Source organism: Solanum stenotomum, chromosome 4 (assembly GCF_019186545.1).
Source record: "Solanum stenotomum isolate F172 chromosome 4, ASM1918654v1, whole genome shotgun sequence".
Classification (NCBI taxonomy): domain Eukaryota; kingdom Viridiplantae; phylum Streptophyta; class Magnoliopsida; order Solanales; family Solanaceae; genus Solanum; species Solanum stenotomum.
The window spans coordinates 223,476-243,597 of NC_064285.1; the positions used below are offsets into that span (position 1 = coordinate 223,476).

The 20,122-nt window shown below is 35.8% G+C and overlaps 1 protein-coding gene across 1 annotated transcript; it reads left to right on the top strand.

Annotated features, from left to right (window-relative positions):
* The first annotated feature begins 2,909 nt into the window (after positions 1 to 2,909).
* Positions 2,910 to 20,061, top strand: LOC125863217 (uncharacterized). The gene is made up of 24 exons (XM_049543390.1): positions 2,910 to 3,207; positions 7,374 to 7,454; positions 7,580 to 7,679; positions 7,778 to 7,862; positions 8,024 to 8,073; positions 9,711 to 9,790; positions 10,337 to 10,396; positions 11,346 to 11,445; positions 11,540 to 11,617; positions 11,799 to 11,863; positions 11,995 to 12,063; positions 12,141 to 12,218; positions 12,295 to 12,390; positions 13,425 to 13,495; positions 13,604 to 13,681; positions 13,803 to 13,896; positions 14,598 to 14,693; positions 16,563 to 16,780; positions 16,872 to 16,986; positions 18,315 to 18,446; positions 18,539 to 18,646; positions 18,730 to 18,842; positions 18,909 to 19,010; positions 19,084 to 20,061. Exons 1-24 carry the CDS (start codon positions 3,163 to 3,165, stop codon positions 19,583 to 19,585), a joined length of 2,616 nt encoding a protein of 871 aa, XP_049399347.1. The 5' UTR covers positions 2,910 to 3,162; the 3' UTR covers positions 19,586 to 20,061.
* The last annotated feature ends 61 nt before the right edge of the window (positions 20,062 to 20,122 follow it).

Genomic DNA, 20,122 nt, shown 5'->3' on the forward strand with positions numbered 1-20,122 from the left:
TTTCGAAAGGGTTGTGATTTCTCATAAAAAGGTCATGACTTTTCAGACAAGACACAAAAATATTTGTTCATACTACCCTTTGTTGACTATAAATAGAGAGGTTTCCTCTCATTTTTCAACAACAATTGTTTTTAATCTTCTACTCTTCTTCTTCTTGTATTTTAAAATTTTTGTGTGATTTATTGTCGTTGAGTGAGTTAAAAGTTTAGCGAAATATGAGGAAAATTTTTTACAATGGTAGAGGCCCAACCAACAATACTCGTGTGAGGCTTCATTCTTCTTTTGACACTTAGATAGTGGACCCAATTTTTTACTTTTTTACTATTCTTCTTCCACTCACTTTTCTTTTCTTTCATTTTTTAAAATTCTTTTTACTCATGAGTCCTAATAAATATCTAACTCCCAACTATATAAGTATACAATTGATATAATTAATAAAAGGGAAAATTACGCGGTTAAGCAAACTTATACTACTTAATTACTCATCATAGCTATAGTTTGCTATAATTACCACTCATGACTAACATTATACATTAATTATGCGGGCTGACTTCGAGTTCGTATAATTAGCCACATTTGTATATGTATAATTCGTCAGAATATACAAATACATATGTATAATATACAATTATCTAACCTATATACATATACAATTCACCTCTCTCCCACTCTCTTCCCTCTCTCACTCGCCTCTCTCCTCCCTCTCCTAATCTCGCTCTCCTCTCTCCTCTCTCCTCCCTCTCCCAATCTCGCTTGCCATATATACAAATGTATATGTATAATATACAATTATCTAACCTATATACATATACAATTCACCTCTCTCCCACTCTCTGCCCTCTCTCGCTCGCCTCTCTCCTCCCTCTCCTAATCTCGCTCTCCTCTCTCCTCTCTCCTCCCTCTCCCAATCTCGCTTGCCATATATACAAATGTATATGTATAATATACAATTATCTAACCTATATACATATACAATTCACCTCTCTCCCACTCTCTGCCCTCTCTCGCTCGCCTCTCTCCTCCCTCTCCTAATCTCGCTCTCCTCTCTCCTCTCTCCTCCCTCTCCCAATCTCGCTTGCCATATATACAAATGTATATGTATAATATACAATTATCTAACCTATATACATATACAATTCACCTCTCTCCCACTCTCTGCCCTCTCTCGCTCGCCTCTCTCCTCCCTCTCCCAATCTCGCTCACCTCTCTCCTCTCTCTCCCAATCTCGCTCGCCTCTCTCCTCCCTCTCCCAATCTTGCTTGCCATATATACAAATAAATATGTATAATATACAATTATCTAACCTATATACATATACAATTCACCTTTCTCCCACTCTTTGCCTCCTCTCTCTCGCCTCTCTCCTCTCTCTCCCAGTCTCGCTCACCTCTCTCGTCCCTATAACATGTAGCTACGAATTGTAATTATCAAACTATAGCTATAGAGAGTAATTGAACTATTTTTGAGTGACTATATGTGAAAGTTCCCCTTAATAAAAATATTAATAATTTTTTTTTGTCAAATGAAAACGTTTTCATGACTGAATATTAAAAATAATCTTATTATTCAATATTGTTAATGGTATAAAATTAACTAAAAACAAAATCCAGATTCTTAATTATTAACATTTTTCAAAAATTAAATTTATTCAAATTTATTATTTGATAGCTCTTTTTGTTTTGTCTTAAGACTTTAGTTCATATATGTGCAGTCATTATCTTAACATAAATTATCAGTTAATTTTTTTAAATTTTTTTTTAGTTACAATCTTTTGAAATACTTAATGGTAAAAAGCTAAAGAAATAAAATTGTAACTGAATGTGAAGACCTCTTGATATATAATAATAATATTAATAATAATAATAATAATAATATATAATGAGAAGTTAATTTAAACGTTGTCGAAATCAATTGATTCTTGAAGAATAAATTAGTATTTAAAGTTTTAATTCAAAAGACATAAATTTCACTATGTGATTTGCTTTACCATGCATACTTTTTTTAAATCGTTTATTAATTTGTCTCATTTGTCTTGTTTATCTCGTTAGTATTTTTATTTTAAATTATAATTAAGATGAAAAAATTATCTATAATTTTTAAACAAGAACAGAAATTGGCATATTTTATTAAAAAATACAAGATCAGAAATTGACTTATTTTATTAAAAAATATTGAGCAGTAAGTTTATTTTTAAAATTAATAGTTCTAAAAGTTTTTTAAATAATTTAACAGAAAATATGTTCATCTATTTGTGAGACTATAAATATGTTATTATTGTTAAATTGTAAGACACTTCGATCAAATAGGTAGACAATGTCGTGAATTTGAATATAAAAAATTCTAAAGTTGCTATAGTAAGATGCTTATATTGGAGGGTAAACCAATGTACATAACACTTTAGGTGAATCTCACGTCAGAAGGAGAGATGAAAGTGCATAACTTGATAATGCGTACCACAAGTTCATAGGTACACACACTTTTGGGCTATAACGTTGTCTAATAGACAAATTTGCGAGATTCATCCGACCAAAACAGACAATACATGCTACAAGATTGAATCGTAATAAATATGATATTATAGTCGCTTTTCTTTCACTACAATGGTGGAAAAACCTCAACGAGCACACCAAATCCTAAGGCGGTGTATCTGAAGCCCATAACAAAGGATGAGTCAAAAAGAAGGCCGAACAAACTTCTAAGCCGAAAGCTTCTAAAAAAGTGATGCACATATTACTCTACGAATCCCGACACCTTTTTATTATAAATATATTTTAGTTTTTTCAATATAAATATTTTATAAATTATTTTTCATCAGTGGCAATTCCAATATTTTTCTCACAATCTAAGGGCATTAAAGTCATTTTGTACAATCAGCAAGTGTACTGCTTCTGTATTCCCAAAGGTCAGGTCAGGCACGAACACTTCAGAAGAAAAAGAAACGAAGAGAGAGAGAGAAAGAAGAGAGAGAAAGAGAGAAGATTCACTACTCATCAATGGCGGTTAGGGTTTTGAATTGATCCCGAATTTATACCCAAAATAACCTCAAATACTTCATTTCTATCTCTTCCTCTCTTTCCCCTTTTTTTGCAACTCAAAAACCCTAATTTTAATCATTCTCCCGAAAACAGCAGGCACAGTGAAATTTGGGTTCTAGAAGTTTCTATGGGTGCTCAAGAGAAGTCATCAAACTCTAGTAATCCGATGCAGGTTAGTTTTGTTGATTGTTCAATTGGAAAAATCGTTCCTTTTGCTTTATATAACCCTAAGGACTGAATTCACACTGATTTAGCTCCTTTTGTGTTTGTTTGTTTGAAATTAATTAATATAGAATTGATTACGTCTCAATTCCGAACTAACTAGATTTTGAGTATATGTGATTTTAGTTTAACTATTTTATGTTAGCTGTTAAGGTAAGGTGGAACTCCTTTATTGGACAGGATATGTTTTGCATCTGTAGGTTGAGTGTGAGGTTACTTTTTTTTTTTTTGGTTTGAAAATTAAGGTAAGAAGTATGATAAACGTGCTTATGAAGTGGAGAGGAGTAGAGGGGCGGGCCAATTATACACTGAATTTTGAATATGAGCCACTGGTCGAGGGGGATTTGCCTTTGTCGTTGTCTTTGCATTTGAGCTAGAAATACAGAATTCATCAGTCGAAATACGCTTCTTTGCTTTGTAACCCCAAAGACTAAAGTCACACTGATTTAGCTTTTTTTTTTCCCTTTGAAATCAATTATCATGGAATTGATTACGTCTCAATTTTGAACTAGCTGGAATTGGATATTTAACTAGAATTTGACTGTGTATTGTTCATTTTGGCTGCTAAGGTATTGTGAAACTTCTTTATTGGGACTTGGGACCTGGTACCGGCTATATTTTGAGTTGGAGTCAATTTTTTTCTTTTATCGTGGAGAAAGCCAATTATACAGTGAATTTCAAACTTTGAGTCATTGGTTTAGGGGATTTCTAGGTATGAGTATTTATGAAGTGGGTCCGAGGGGAACTTGCTTTTGTTGTTGTCTTTTCGTTTGAGCTAGAAATACATAACCTGTCTCAGAATATATCCGTTACCAAAAAAGTATTTCACTTTTGGACACATGTCAAAGCCTTGGGGATTTGGATGAAGGTAGCTGAGCTCAAAAAATCATATTTGCTGGGTTTTTTTTGCAGTGCTACTCTAGCATTTATGTTTTGGTTCAGTTTCATTTCAGAAGGTACTTGTGGCAAGGTGGAATATTATGTCTTCTATGTTTGCTTTGTATCCTGTTGAATTCTTATGGGTTTTGTTATCTATAATATTCATCCCTCTGCAGTTGATATTAGACTAAGTTATGTTGTTTCGGTACTGATCAGTCTTACTGAAAATGAACCTGCATTGTTGATTTGTATGTTAGAATCTAAAAGTCAACTTTTTCGTTAGGCGTCAGGAGAAAATTTTCCCATACCATGGGACTTTCTGAGTTGGTGGCATTGATGGTTAGTTTGTATTTCCCTGGATTTTTTGTGGAAAAAAAGAATTGAAAATTGTGTACAGTCTCATTAGGGATCTTGTTATGTTATTGAGGGAACAAGAAAGTGAACTTAATGTGATAGATCACAAAGCTATTTTTGTCTTAATACACTGCTCAAAGAAAGAATCAATTTTGTCTTTGTATTGACACACAATATTCAACATCCTCCACCTTTTGTGAGGTTAAACAATGTCTGGGATAAACGAGGGCATAAATTGAACAAGTCTGGCTAGCTGGTGTTGTTTTTTGTGGAGATGTGTAGCTTTGATAGATTGTTTGAAGTTTAACATGTGAGGGAGTAGGCTGGAAGTTTGGTTGTGAGAAGCACTTAATTGTGCAAGGGTTTTAGGATAAGAAGAATGATCGTGAATTAGATAATTTAGGATTGTTTGTGCCTAAATGCTGACAACCTAAATGTGTGGGCTTTAGTCTTCCGGAAGAATGATGTGATGGATCATAGATGAAGATGTAACACATTGAATTAGAATAATATGGTTGAAGTGGGTTGAGGTGCGCAAAAGCTGGGCGGACACCACGGTCATTTAAAAAATATGGTTGAAAAATGGAGTATTACAAGACTACTATATGACCAAAAGATACCTAGCAGCATATCATTCTCAAAAAAGAAGATGATACCTAACAACATTTTATGCAAATTTATAAAGACCAACACGATTATATGGAAACAACAATGACATATGGGTGTAAATGTGGGTGTCCGAGGCTTAATGTGTCCACACGATGAATGTCATTTGATTTGTATTTGTATTTTGTATATATGGGCCTCCCATTTTGTTATGTCTAACATTAGTTTAGTGCTTGTCCTTGTACATTAATAATATTTTCTTCTGTATAATGAAGAGATGGTTTACAATAAATCAAGATTGGACATATTAGAAATGATCCATTTTCGGTGACATGAATTTTTGTGCTCTATTTATTTATCAAAAAATAATATGAAAATTGTTTAGATCTGGTAGAAGATGCAAAGAGCAAATATAGAGGATGAAATCGGAGAAGATTGCTAGAGATTATTAGGTCTTATCTTGCATAAACTTCCAAATCCACCGATTGGTAGGTGTTTAACAATAAGATGATTGAAGGTAATAAAGGAGAACTTTTCATTACTTATTAAGAAAAAAGTAATAAAAGGAGGCGAAGAAACCTATAATCACACATTGGAAGTTCCCTCAAAGTGCCTAAAACCTCTCAGAATTAATGAAGACTTAATCCTGTTTGTAAAGCTTCCATAATCTGCTTATTTTGAGAAATGCTTTTTTGTCAGAAGTGCTTTTGCAGTAAAAAGGCTTTTGGAGAACAGCCTTGACTTTTTTTTCCGATCAAGTGAGAATAGCCCATACTCTTTTACGGAATTTATCAGCTCCCTTGTCTTTTGACAGATTGTTCTTCCTTTATTTTGTAACCTACGCATTTCCTCGATGCTTTTGTTATTTATATGCCTCTACTTCATAAAAAAAATAGCAGTTTGTGTCTGGAAATTTCATTTGGGAAGTCTTGTCAAATCCTTTGGCCAATGTTAGATCTACAATTTGTGCTTGGTCAAGGTTTCAAAAGTGCTTCAGGGAAAAAAACTTTTTTAGCTTCTGAAAAACAACTTCTGCTACTACTCAAAAACATTTCTAAATAAAATAAGCACTTTGGGTTTCCCAGAAGCTCTGGCAAACATGCTATTTTATTTTTTGGAAAATTGTAACTCTGTGTGTGTGTATATATGTATATATATGTGTGTGTGTGTGTATACTATTCTCTATTTTCTCTTAACACCTAGGATTTCTTTCCCTCCAAATAGCCCACCATATGCTGGTTGTTATGATTCTCCGTCTGCTTCTGCTCTTGACTTGCAACAGTAGCTAAGAATAGAATATCATGTTTTAAAGAATATTTAAAGGTGGTACCAAATAGTTAAGATTCATTTAGGGAGCCTAATTTGTCTTTGAGGCATTTTATTTAGCATTGGAATGAGCAAATGGATATTGTGGATCTTCATAGCTTACTCTAGTTGTATTGGAATTGTGACATGTTTGTTGATCAACAGATTGATATCAAGAGCCACATTTAGTGTAGAGTTTGTTAGAATGGTAAAATTTCTTTGTGTATCAGTCGACATGACAGTAGAGGTGACCTTATGCTGATGTAGGATATTACCTGGTTAGGTCATTTGAAAATATAGATGGTTATTGCATTTCCTATTCTTATACCAGTAACTTGACCATCTGATACTTGTCGTGGAGGGAGTAATTGTATTCTGTTGGATGTGAGATTGGGCATTAAACTACAATTACCTTTTCTCAAAAGGGATTTTTTTTTTTGGGTATTAAACTCTATCCAGTTTTCTGCAGAAAAAAAAAGATATGTGATGTCTCTTTTATTAAAATAAAAGATGTACTACAGTTAATTAAGGCACGATTAGGCTACCCGTTATTTTTTATAAGGTGCAAATTCGTTACACGAGGGAACTAAGTTTGGTTTGTCGTTCCCAGCTGAAATATTGTCTCCAATTCAGGTGTGCAGGAAGGATTGGAATATTTGTGTAGTTTGTAGCATCTTTTGTTCTGTGCGCCTTTCTGGAGACCAATGTAGATATTCTTCTACATTCTTGTAGCTCTATCTCTGTATATTTTGTTTANNNCCCCCCCCCCCCCCCCCACCCACACACACACACAAAAACCTCTAAGAAAGAAAGAAGAAACTTCCTGCCGTGTCTCAACTATGATTTATTTACAGGCTGAGGAGCTTTAAGCAGCTTTACCTGCTAATATGTTTAGCTTTGCTGTTGGTCGTTATTCTGTTCTTGTATTACATCAATTCTGTAATATTAACCTTTGTCTCATCTGCACTGCAGCGTGTAAAGGTCTATCGCCTGAATGACGATGGGAAATGGGATGATCAAGGAACAGGTCATGTTACTGTAGATTATATAGAGGTAAGTGTTCGTGGAATATTGATGTTCAGCTTATGCCATTTTGTTTGTGTCGACAAATAACGTGTCATTTGCACTGATTGGGAGGGGTTAATTTTTATTGGATCTGATTGTGGATGTCAATGCAGAGGTCAGAAGATCTAGGATTGCTTGTAGCTGATGAAGAAGATCATGAGACTTTGCTTCTGCACCGTATCAGTGCAGATGATATCTATCGGAAGCAAGAAGGTGTCCTCCAGCTCCATAGTTTTGTCTCCTTTCTTCCTGTTTATTACTTCTGTTATGTTAGTGTACAGTTTCATGAGAAACCATCTTCTTCTATTCAGATACAATTATATCTTGGAGGGATCCGGAGTATTCAACTGAACTAGCTCTTAGCTTTCAAGAGACGACTGGTTGCTCCTATATATGGCAAGTTTTTGGAAATTGATTTTGTATTTTATCTCCTCTTTTCTTGGTTATACTACCATCCTTAATCTATTTGTATTAATAAGGTTGCTTAGATTTTATAGAAGCTGTTAGAAACACCAGCAGATAACATCTTGTCTTTTTTTTGTTTTTGTTTTTTGTAGGGACCATATATGTAGCGTGCAAAGGAACATGCACTTCAGTAGTCTTAACAGTGAGTCTATAGAGTAATCTATTTGTACACTTGACAAATGGAACATTATTGAGTTCCCATGATGCTGAGTTTCAAAAGTTTGTCTGTGAATATAGTACTCACGTGGGAATAGTCATATTTCTGGCCCCATGAGGATATATGCAGTGTGTACATTGAAAAGTTTCGGTCTATTTTTCTCCAATTAATCAAAATGAAATGAGATTAATCTACTTGGGTTAGCATTATGTGGTTCAATAGCCAAACAGGAAATGTAAAACTCAATTGCAATTATCATGATTTAGCATGAAAATGTTTCCCGACGAATAATTCAGTTGCTATTATTAAACACTTAATTGCTATTGTCATGATGTGTATAAATTTTGATGCTGGGAACCAAAATTAGTTTATCTAAGGTGCATTATTGATGATTTTAGGCAGAGTCAAACGAGATGTGTTATTGACAATATTGGGTTGCTTCACCGCAATCCTCTGGGTGCATTGAAAAATAGCATGCTATAGCAATTCTCCTTCAAAAAAGTATTGTTTAGCTAGACTTTTCCTAGACAAACGAGAAGATGCAGGGCATGCGATGTTACTTCACTAATACTTATATGTACTATATGGGGAGAGAAAAATATAAGAGCTTTTGATGGAATAGAGATGGATTTTTTACACTTGTGAAATAGCTTCTTATTCTTTATTTCCTTTTGGTGCACCCACGAGGTTGCTGTAGGTATAGAAGATTAAATGTAAGTTGCCCTGCACAGCTTAGCTCACTTGGCAAAGGTTGAGGGAGATTGTGGCTTAGGTCATGGGGTCAAGCCTTATGCCAAGACTAAGCCTAGTATTTAAATGGAGAAGGGTGGAGGGGTGTGCCCATCATCTCTCGAGTTTTGAAGGTTGTGTTTGTCTTAAGGGTTGTGCTCTAGATGGATTTCTCGGTATTTAAACTTAAAAATAAAAAAAATAGGTGCCATTCATAGAAAGACATATCTTTTTGTAAGCTTTTCTACTTTTTGGTATACTTCTTGTATACTGGTGTTCTATACAGATATACTCTATTGCTTAGGCGTGAAGCTAAGATATATAAATCTGTAATGATTTATTATGTGTATTTTGTAGTTTGAGTGGTAGAGTTCTTCCTTTGTTCTTATTTTCTTGGCGAAGTGTTAATTGTCAAGGATCACTTTTAACTTTATATGTATTGATATTGTACTCCTGCTTAATTACAAAATATAGAAATTAGCTTCCAGAGATATTACCAAGTTTGTTTCTCAAGTTCACATTTCATTTTCGACATTTTCAATTAACTGACAAATGGGGGTTTTGAGGGTATGTTCTGTTGTCCACCTTTAGCAGAGATCCTCCAGTGGAGAGACATGAGTCACATGATAACACATGGTGTAGTCTTGAGTGTTTTTGGAAAAGAAGAGTAAAATTTAGAAGGATGATGACAGGGAAAGAATAAATTGCTGCCTTTTACAAAAATAGGTCCACACGGTTTCTCTCCTACTTCTGGGACACCTATCATTGGGCTCTCTTGTGCTTACAAATAACTGTTGATATTTTTGTTGACTAATTTTTTCATACCTGTTGGAAAAAGGTTTTATGTGCATGACTTATTTGTTTCTCTTGTTCTTTTCTTTTACTATTTTCAGATGAGACATTTCATAGTGTCAATAGTGATTTGAAGGAGTTACCCCCCGTTGAGCTTTCTACGCTTCCCTTGATATTAAAGGTTTATCTTTGTCATCCTTTCAACATTTATTATCTTAAAATAGTTGAAATGTCTTTTTCTTATATTGCCTTGATAATTACCAAATCTCTAAGTTGCACTTGAGGGTGTGCCTTAGTAATCAACGGGCGGGGGTGGGGATTGCTTTCTCAATACTAACCAAAAAAATATTTAATTCTTTTTTGATGACCGTGGTGTCCGGGCCAGCTTTCACACACCTTGACTAATACCACAGGATACATCCCACTAGCAACATGTACCAACGTAACTCTGTCCACCAAGGCTAGGACAAATGGGAAGAATCACCTAGTTTTTTTTCTTGTCTCTGCTGAGTTTTTAATCTGAGACCTTAGGGTTCTCAACCACTTCATTGACCACACCCTTGGGTGCAAAAAAAAAAAAGCATGTAAAAATTAAAAGGTATAGCGTATATAATATAGGAAAAGCTCTGTTTGCTTTTGTGTGTGAAGGCAATACACTTCAAGTCGTGCAAATCTTTTCATACTGTTTACTGTTTTCTGAAAATGTTGTTAATTGTTTGACTTGCAGACGGTTGTAGAGGGTGGCATTGCTGATCAGTTGCGTGTTACCGAACTAATATTGAACGATGTGAGCTTCATGAATCTTGCAGTTCTCTAAGCTTGACTTCTTTTTGGACAATTAATTGTCATTGGAATGAGGGATTTCATGACCTCAAATTAGCATTAGTAATATCTTCCTCCTAACAAAGAAATTGAAGATTAGTGATGGTTGTGAAATTGCTTCGAGCATGTCAGCTTCAGAATTAATTGCTGTCGTATTCATTACCCATTTGAAAACATAGATGTCCAGTGTTCACCTTTTTGAAGCAATTATCAAGTACATTAACAAAAACTGGATGAGAACTCGATTATCTGTTATAGATAAGTTGGAAAAATTGGAACTGAACCATCAGCTGATTATAACTTTGTTTTGGGTAAGCTAGATGTAAAATTTTGATTGGTATAGTAAACTTTTCTCTGCCTTTAAAGTTGTGGCTATATGTACAGGTTAGTAGTCTGTACTGCCAGTGCCCTTCCCCCACCCCTCTTCACCCCTCCTGGTTTTCACCACTTTGGCTCTTTTCCTATCAAACTGAAAACAATCTGGGCCAGCTGGTAGCTCAACATGGGTCCACTACTCGCTCTGGATGTGTAAAGATTTTTCTGTTGCTGGCAAAACTCTGAAAGATCTTCAGTCACTGCTGTCTCCTTGCATGCCTCCTTCATCCTTTTACAAGTCTTGGAATAGTTGGAAATGACGACTCTTTTGTACTGTTTGTGAAAATTCTTTATGCAAAGTGCAGTATTCTATTCAAGTTAGTGGTGAACTCTCGAGGAGTTTCTGACGCTATATATAAGACGAGAAAAACGGGAGAGGAGCCCTCCCTACTCCTATCCCAAAAAGGGCGGAACAAGACAAGTGTTTCGCTTTTTTATTGATTTCTGTTCATGTTAAAAATTACTTGTTTAATCATTTGTCTTCTTGTTTTCCGGATTAATGGGTGAATCGTACTGAGCCGGGTTCTTTTGTTCTGCAGCAAGTTTTTTTCCGTAAGCTGATGGATTTATTTAGGATTTCCGAAGATCTGGAGAATATTGAGAATCTTCACATTATCTTCAAAATAGTGAGAGGAATCAGTTAGTATTTCCTACTTGTCTCCCATTTTCTTTTGGGTATGCTTTTGCTTGTTTTGTGGGATTTGATTAATCAGCATGAAATGGTTTCTTGCAGTGATGCTCAATAGCACTCAGATCTTTGAAAAAATATTTGGTGATGAGCTGATAATAGATATTATTGGGTGTCTTGAATGTACGTTTTTGATCCTATTGCTTTCAACTTTTAGTTAAAATGTCTTTTTTTAATTCCTATAGAACTCTTTGTTTAATTATTATATACTGAATGGCCAACCCCTTACTCCAACCTCTTACTCTGAAGACATTGATCTCATTTTGGAATGTCCTGACGACCTGATTCATATTTTGGTCAACAGATGATCCAGATGCTCCTCATGTTCATCATCGCAATTTTCTCAAAGAGCATGTGGTCTTTAAGGAGGTACACTGTTTCTTTTCTACTCCTTTTCTTCCTGCTGCAATAGTACCTCTAAGGAATGTTTGCTGAAATGTCTTCAATGTTAGTTCAGTTCGCATTTATTGATATCTGTTATTTCCTTGTGGGTGTGTTAGGCTATATCTATTAAAGATTCGATAGTCCTATCGAAGATACATCAAACATACCGAGTTGGCTATCTTAAGGTGATTATGTTTTTTTACTTTTTAGATGACATCCTTATACTATCAATGTAACTTACAGTTTGTGGGCTTACTTTCAGGATGCCATTTTGCCTAGAGTGTTGGATGATGCAATAGTTGCAAACCTTAATTCCATAATCCATTCAAACAATGCAGTTGTAAGATTTTCTTCCTGAAGTTAAAATGTTGTTTCTTCTGGTTAATATAGTTCTTGACTGTTTGGTTTTGACATAGGTTGTATCTCTCTTAAAAGATGATAGCACCTTCATTCAGGATTTGCTTGGAAAGTTAAAGTTGCCTTCTACATCTGCAGAATCAAAGAAAAATTTGGTAAAGAAAATTGTTGTTTCCTCTTTATTTTGGGTTGCCTCTGTTGCATTGCAGCTATTAGTTGGTTTCTTTTTCTTTTTTCTCAGAAGACATTTAATTGTTCATTATGTTGTCAGCTTTTGATAATTGCTTGTTCGTTTAGTCATTGGACTCATCTATTTTTTGTTTTGGTTGGTCATTCTCTTATATTTTCTTTGCTTGCTGTTTTCTCATTAAATTTGAATTGTTTAAAGCAGAAACTTGAGGGTAATTGATTATCCCAACCCCCAAACCCCAAACCCCCCAATATTATGCAAAAATCCATATATTTTTAAATGTAAATGGTGCGTGTGTTTTGTGCATCTTGGTCCTGACCGGCATTATGGTTATGAGTTCTAATACAAGCTGGGGAGGAATCTGAGTAGAATCCAGGATCGTCTCCTTCAACCTATGGATTAATAATTCTGTGTAGGCTAGATTTGGGGTCTAGAATCAACTGGTGAAAATTTATTTTGACAACTGAAAGTAAAATTTTATTATTAAGCCAACTGGTGAGAAGTACTTGAGCTCCACCCTTTTTTTTTGACAAAAAATCGAGCTCCACCCTTTCCTCTAGGGATCTGATTGTGTCAAGATCCTCTCCCCTCTTATTACTCATCTTGTCAGATATAAAATTTGTTTAATGGAAATGTAGGAAAACCTTGAGCTTAGGTGGGAGTGCAATTGGTAAACTTATATATCCTTGCGTCTGTTTAACATTAGTTTTACTACTGATGCTACTTTCCTGTAGTCCAGTTTGTTCTGTGATGTGCTAACAATTATTGTCTTTTGTTTCACTATGAATCCAAAAACCTGTTCCTAACATTTGGCATGTTCTTGCGCTAATGATATTCCTTTTTAGTGCACTCCTTTGTCAGTTATTCTTGAAATGTTGGTAGTATTATCACCTTTTACTTTTTTGTTCCTTATTCTAATGTTTATCGGGAGATCTGGGAAAGGATATTTCTAGTCTCATCATTACTTTACTTGTTATTTCCTTTTCTTGGATTGGGCAGGTGCACTTTTTGCATGAGTTTTGTACTTTGAGTAAGAGTTTGCAGGTGGGCCAGCAACATCGTCTATTTAGGTATGCGTCACATGCTGCATCTTTTGTATTAATATCAGTCTAATATATCTTATGTTGCTTTCATAGCAAATGGAGTTGATAGAACTACAAATACTATTATGGTTGCAGGGATCTTATTAACGAAGGCATATTCGATATCATAGCTGATGTTTTGGAGAGCCAAGACAAGAAGCTAGTCCTGACGGGGTAATGGACATATCGTTATATTTTAGCAAGTAGACTCTTTTCCTTTTCCTTTCGTCTTTTTAAATGATTGTAGTTTTTGCTTCCCTGAAATTCTCATCCAAAATGATTCTAACTGATGCAGGACAGACATCCTCATTCTTTTCTTGAATCAAGATCCAAATCTTCTGCGGTCTTATGTAATTCGCCAGGAAGGTCTTGCACTGTTTGGGCTTCTGGTGAGCAAAATTTTGTTTTTTTCTTCTCTTCTTTTCCTTGGAATTTTACATCAACTTTTGCCTGATGGTGGAGACTAATGGAATATCCAGTATATCAGTGTGACTCTGGCTGTTGGTTACCTTCTCTTAAGATGCATTCATTCATGTAATATTTATTTATTTTTGCAATGATGTGCTTCAATATATGCGTTTTGATATCTAATGCCTGCCCCCTCCAACATGTTCTTCTGAGGCATCTTCTGTCATGTATGAATGGTAAGTTATTCTATGCTGTGAATGTGGTGCTTGATTCATGATATAAATAATTGGATAAGTGGTTGGTCTCTCCTCCATTTCTCATCTTTTTGGACATTTCCTGTTTCCTTATGCTGTATGTTTTTGTAATTCTAGCAGAAAGACAAGTCCTTGCAGTGGCTTAGACCATATTTGTTAATTTTAGTACACATCTTCTTTTTTCTTGGCTTTATGTTACTATCAAATGGTGTTGGAGAAGTATTTGGTCTTTCTCTTTATCAAAAAAAAGAAGTATTTGGTCTTTCTTCCATTTCTCATTTTTTTGATGTTTTCTGTTACCTATGCTGGATATTTTTGTAATTTTAGCAGAAAGACATGTCCTTTTTGTGGCTTAGACCATATTTGTTAATTTTAGTGCCACCATGGAAGGTACTCGAAGTAAGTAATAGCATGCTTCAAATTTGCAGGTCAAAGGTATGCTAACAGATTTTGAGGATGATATGCATTGCCAATTTCTTGAAATTCTGCGCAGTCTCTTGGATTCATATGCATCAGGATCACAGGTGCTTTGCTTATAGCTTTTCTGGTTTTGCCACAACAGTTCTAGCTTTTTATTTTTTCAGGGTAGTTAAATTTTAGTACCTTGTCCAAAAAAATCTGGGTAGTCAAGTTAATGACCGGGTTAGCACTTCGAACATAATGTTCAATGTGCTTTTTTCCTTATGGATCTAGCATTTTGTCTCTTATGTCTTCCCAAGTATAGTGATGGTGAGTGATCTTTAACAAATTCTATTTCGAACTGATAATATCTGACCTCCACTTGTGGGATTACACTGTTTGTTGTTGTTTGTTACCTGATAATATCTGACCTGTCTAAGTGGAGATACTGCCTTACAATATTCTGATCACGTCTACTGCTTGTTCCCTAGATACTGATAATATCTGACCTGTCTAAGTGGAGCTACTGCCTTACAATATTCTGATCACGTCTACTGCTTGTTCCCTAGATGTATGTGTGGGCATATTAGGAGAGATAGGATTAGGAACGAAGATATTTGGGTCAAGGTGGGTGTGGCCTCCGTGGTGGACAAGATGAGGAGGCAAGGCCGAGATGGTTTGAGCATGGGTAGAGGAGACGCGCAATGCCCCAGTAAGGAGATAGCTATGGTGGGAATTAGGAGAGGTAGATGTAGGCCGAAAAAGAATTAGGGAGAGGTGATTAGTTGACATGGCACACATGTAGCTTACCGAGAACATGACTCTAGATAGGAGGATATGGAAGTCAAGGATTATGGTAGAAGGTTAGTAGGTCCCTTATTAGTATTATTATTAGTACTCTCTTACTACCCTATGCTTCAATTTTATTTACTTGTTGTTTCCTATGCTTCGGTTATCGTATTATTTGTTGTTGCTACTGTTCTTTTCTCCATTATTTTCTCTATGGTTTCTTCATTACTGTATTTCCTTTTCTTGATTTTGATGTGTGGTACTTGAGCTGAGGTTCTATCGGAAATCTCTCTACCTCCACAAGGTAGGGGTTAGGCTGTGCATACACCACCCTCCCAGACCTCACTTTGTCACTTTGTGGGATTACACAGGGGACATGGTTGTTGTTGTCTAGTGCTTGTTTGCAAATGTAGGGGGGTTAGGATTAAGGATTGGATTATAGAGGAAGACGGAATCAGTGGACACTGGGGGGAAGAAACTCGTTTTGGTACCATATTTTCTCTCCTTTCTGAAGTTCTAAAGATATTCCTATGGGTAATTTGAACTTGTAGAGGCATTACTGCTATAGGTGGTTTAGTATCTGCCTGTGGAGGCACTACTATTTTAGGCGGTTCAGCATCTGCAAACTTGATTACCCAGGGCTTCGGTTCAAGGGCAAAGGTAGCACAACACAGGATATGTGGCAGGCACACGCAATGAGCTTTAATCCTGCTCTGGATCAAGTTTGGTAGTTAAATGGAAAAGGTTAAAGGAGTCTACCCATTGTCCACCTAGTTTCAAAACTAGAAGCAACAGATTTTCCGGTTATCGAAAAACAAAGTATCTCCAATTTAATTCCCTTGTGCTTTGGGATGGGGATTAGTTTTTTTTGTGACTTAATTGCTTTTTGAAGTATTCGATTGCTATTGTTTGAGAAAAAAACAAGAAAATGCACGTGTCTCCTCTTCAATTGCATAAGGTCTTTGATGAGGTGGTTCACATAATCCACATGGCATCAGAGTATGCAGAGATTCGGAGTTTACGTTTCACGATCCCTTATTATGAAATGAAATTTTTGGGTTCTTGGCTTTGCAAAGATCCCCCCTCCCGCACAATGTGTTCGACACATAAAAAATAAGCAAAAGGGTCTCTTATCTTATTGTTCTTACATTTCAACAACTATTTTGAAGTCTTGTTTTTATTGTTTTCTTTTAATTTTGTTCCAGAAAGAGAACATTGTTGAAATCTTCTACGAGAAGCACTTAAGTCAACTCATTGATGTTATAACATCATCTTGCCCGACGGATGGTATCACCCAAGCTGTCAGTAACTCTGAGAGTTTTGATGGAGGAACTGGAAAGCAAAGTAGTGTCAAGCCTGAAATACTACTAAATATTTGTGATCTCCTATGTTTTTGTATCGTGCACCATCCTTACAGAATAAAGTAATCTTCTCATCTTGGTATGGAATTACTTGGTTCTTAAATGCTAAATTTGATTATTTGATTTAATGTGGATATCTTTTCTGTGTTTCAGGTGCAACTTTCTTCTTAATAATGTGATAGATAAAGTTCTGTTTCTTACTCGAAGAAAAGAGAAGTACCTGGTAGTTGCTGCTGTTAGATTTATGAGAACTCTTATTTCTCGCAATGTGAGTTGTTACTTCTATTAAGCAAGAGAGTGTTGTCTGTGGACATGACTGAATTGATCAAGTTTTGATTTATTTGTCCTCTATGGTGAATGTTTTACCCCGTTAAATGCTCTTACATGTTTTAATATAAGTAGCCCCCAAGGCCTTGGCCCTTGGTCAAACGATAAATGAAGTATAGCGCGGTATACGTGGTAGGCGTATGTCATGAGTTCGAACTTGTGCTCCAACTGGGATTGGGCTAGCTAATTTTGCAGGGAATGTCTGGGTCATTAAAATAAAAGGCTTTTCGCATAGCACTGTAGACGGGGCTGTAATTTTCCTTTTAGTGATCCTCCATATTTCTGTCTTGTTCTGTTTGTCTTGTGGTGATTCATGAGTTCATGATTGCCCAAGAGACTTGGTTAATGTTGAATGAAACTGGTAGCTATCTTATGCAAGTTTATTTTTTAATAACCCTATCTTATGCAGGTTTTTATCTTATAATAACTAGGTAAAACTGCAAAGACTTGAAGTAAGTAAGTACTTTAGTGCGCTGTTTGGATAAGATTATAAAAAGCAACTTATAAGTCAAAAGCTAAAAACCATAAGTAGGGGATGCCCTACTTTTGGCTTATTTTTGAACTTTTTTGGCCTAAAGGTGAGTGCTTAAAAGAACTTTTCAACTTTTCCAAACACCTCTAAAACCAAAAAAGTGCTTAAAAGCCAAAAGTACCTATGAATAAGCTAATCCAAACACCGCCTTAGACTCCTATAGTCCACTGAGGCGTAGAATAGGGGGTGATCAAAATTAAGAATCAAATCCAAACTTCGATCTAGTAATTAACTTTTTGATATTATGTAAGATTTTGTGCAACAAAAAATTGTAAAAGTAAGACGATGAAGCTCTTCTAGCAGCACAGATAAATTTTCACCCTCTAATTAAATCCTCTACCCTGTGATTTTATGTGCATCAATTAAGTTTACATGTACTAAAATCCCTGGTAACCAGAACTTGTGAGATAGATTAGTAGGTTTGAAGTAAGTTCACTATGATTGAGTTTTTTTTTTTTTTTTTTATGAAGTAAGATGTTGTATTAGAAAGGCATCAAGGAGATGCAAATTACGTACACAAAAACATGGTTAACCATGAGTCGATATTCCTCTTTTCATGTATAACCAACCAATTTCGGCTAGAGTTTCTCTCTTCTTCTTATGTCATTTCACATGGCCACCAATAAGCTACAAATTTGGCAGACTGAACTGTGAAGTATATTTTTATGTTCATCATTGAGTGTTTCCCTTCTGTATATTTGTGAATATATTAGAATTCTTCTGACTACGAACTGCAGGATGAGAATTTGATGAACTACATAGCAAAGCACAATCTCCTAAAACCTGTTGTTGATGTCTTTGTTGCTAATGGAGATCGCTACAATCTTCTAAACTCAGCTGTTCTTGAACTTTTTGAGCATATTCGTAAGGTTGCATCTTACTTCCTTGACCTGCTTAGACTGCAAAAGTTAAATGTGACATGGCTTCTTTATTTCTTAGGATCTGACATGATATAATGCAGGATAACTTGAAGACATTGCTCAAGTATTTAGTCGACTCATTCTGGGATGAACTAGTCAAGTTTGAAAAGTTGACATCGATCCACTCATTGAAAATTAAATATGAGCAGGTATTATTCATTGGGCCTGTTGTTCACCATTACACTCTTGATAGTGATACTTGGCTCTCATAATGGTTTTGGGTCTTTTGTAGTCTCTAGACAGTGAAGGAACGAGAAGTATCGGCAATCTATTAGACGACCCTAGGAAACGAGTTGAAGACCGTGGTTTAGAGAAAGAAGAAGAAGAATATTTCAATGAAGAGAGGTAGGCCTTTACTTTTTTGCATGTAAAAATGTTATATATGGTACACTGAATATGTGTATCCTTCAGTGACGAGGAAGATTCTGCCTCAGCATTCGTGACTAATGCAAGTAGAGCGCAGTCTCAGCCGGCCTTGCCTAATGGATCTGCTCCAAGCGTCTCACCTGTGAGGTAAGTAACTGTTACTGCTGGAATCTGGATTTATTAAACTAAGGGAACATATTTTGAGACTCCTGTTCTTCAGATCTGGGGGGCTTGTTGATTATGATGATGATGAGGATGATGAAGATTATAAGCCACCACCTAGGAAGCAGTCAGATAATTCTGATGAAGATGGGTCAGTGGAGTCTTTCCCGTTGAAACGTAAGCTGTTGCAGATAGAAGAGCCTGAGCCAAAAAGGTTGCAGCGTATTGCTAAAGGTTCAAAGTCTCGAGACAGTGTTTTTGCTGCTTTATGCTCAACCTTAAGTCAAGCAGTTTTACCCTCTAAAAAGATGGATAGTACAGTACAAGATGGTCCATGCTCAGATGGGGATGAGAAATCTGTCGAGTCCAACCACGAGGAGAAAGGGAATTCTACTGATAATGGGAGTGCTGATTTGGATAATCATGACCACCGAGAACCAAATGGTCCTAAAAGTTATTCTGAAAGCATGCACACTTCTCCTGATAATAGGCAGAGAGGAGAGGACTATCCATTAATACCTCCAAAATCATCACCTGAAATGGCTGTAAATGGATCATGACTCTTCTGAGATCATCATGGCATTTTGACTCCTACAATGATCTACAAGATATTGCTTGAGCATGTGCTTTGCTTCAAATGACACCTCTGTACAACTTCGACATGAGAGATGATCTAACAGGCAATTCGATTGTTGAATTTCGTAACTATTGGTGGAGGGGAGTCTGTACAGTGTTGTTACAAGCGTGGGGAGAGATTAGCCACCGTCTTGAGTTTTCTCTTTCGTTTAGCATTTCCAATTGCTCCTGTAAAACATTACATAGATATAGAATTTTGGTTACTCCTATTCTTTGGTTTCATCTCTACCCCCAACTCCATCTTCACTTACCTTAGTTATGTGCACTTGTATGCAATGTATAGGGCACCAACTTTTGCCCTTGAAAGGTTTATTCTTCAATTTAGAGAGGTCAGTGTTGCTTGAGGCCAAATTTTCTGTTTCAATGTTGCTTAATTGTATATTAAAATTTGAGTGGGACAATTAACATTTACTGCATATATGTACATTAGATTTACAGTGGTAGCTCACTTGGCTTCTTTC

Excerpts from the sequence above, each read along its gene's own strand:
- LOC125863217 (XM_049543390.1), top strand. The coding sequence starts at position 3,163 with ATGGGTGCTCAAGAGAAGTCATCAAACTCTAGTAATCCGATGCAG. Across the intron at positions 13,496-13,603 it reads CAGCAACATCGTCTATTTAG|GGATCTTATTAACGAAGGCA; the intron begins GTATGCGTCACA and ends TTATGGTTGCAG. Across the intron at positions 18,647-18,729 it reads TGAAAATTAAATATGAGCAG|TCTCTAGACAGTGAAGGAAC; the intron begins GTATTATTCATT and ends GGTCTTTTGTAG.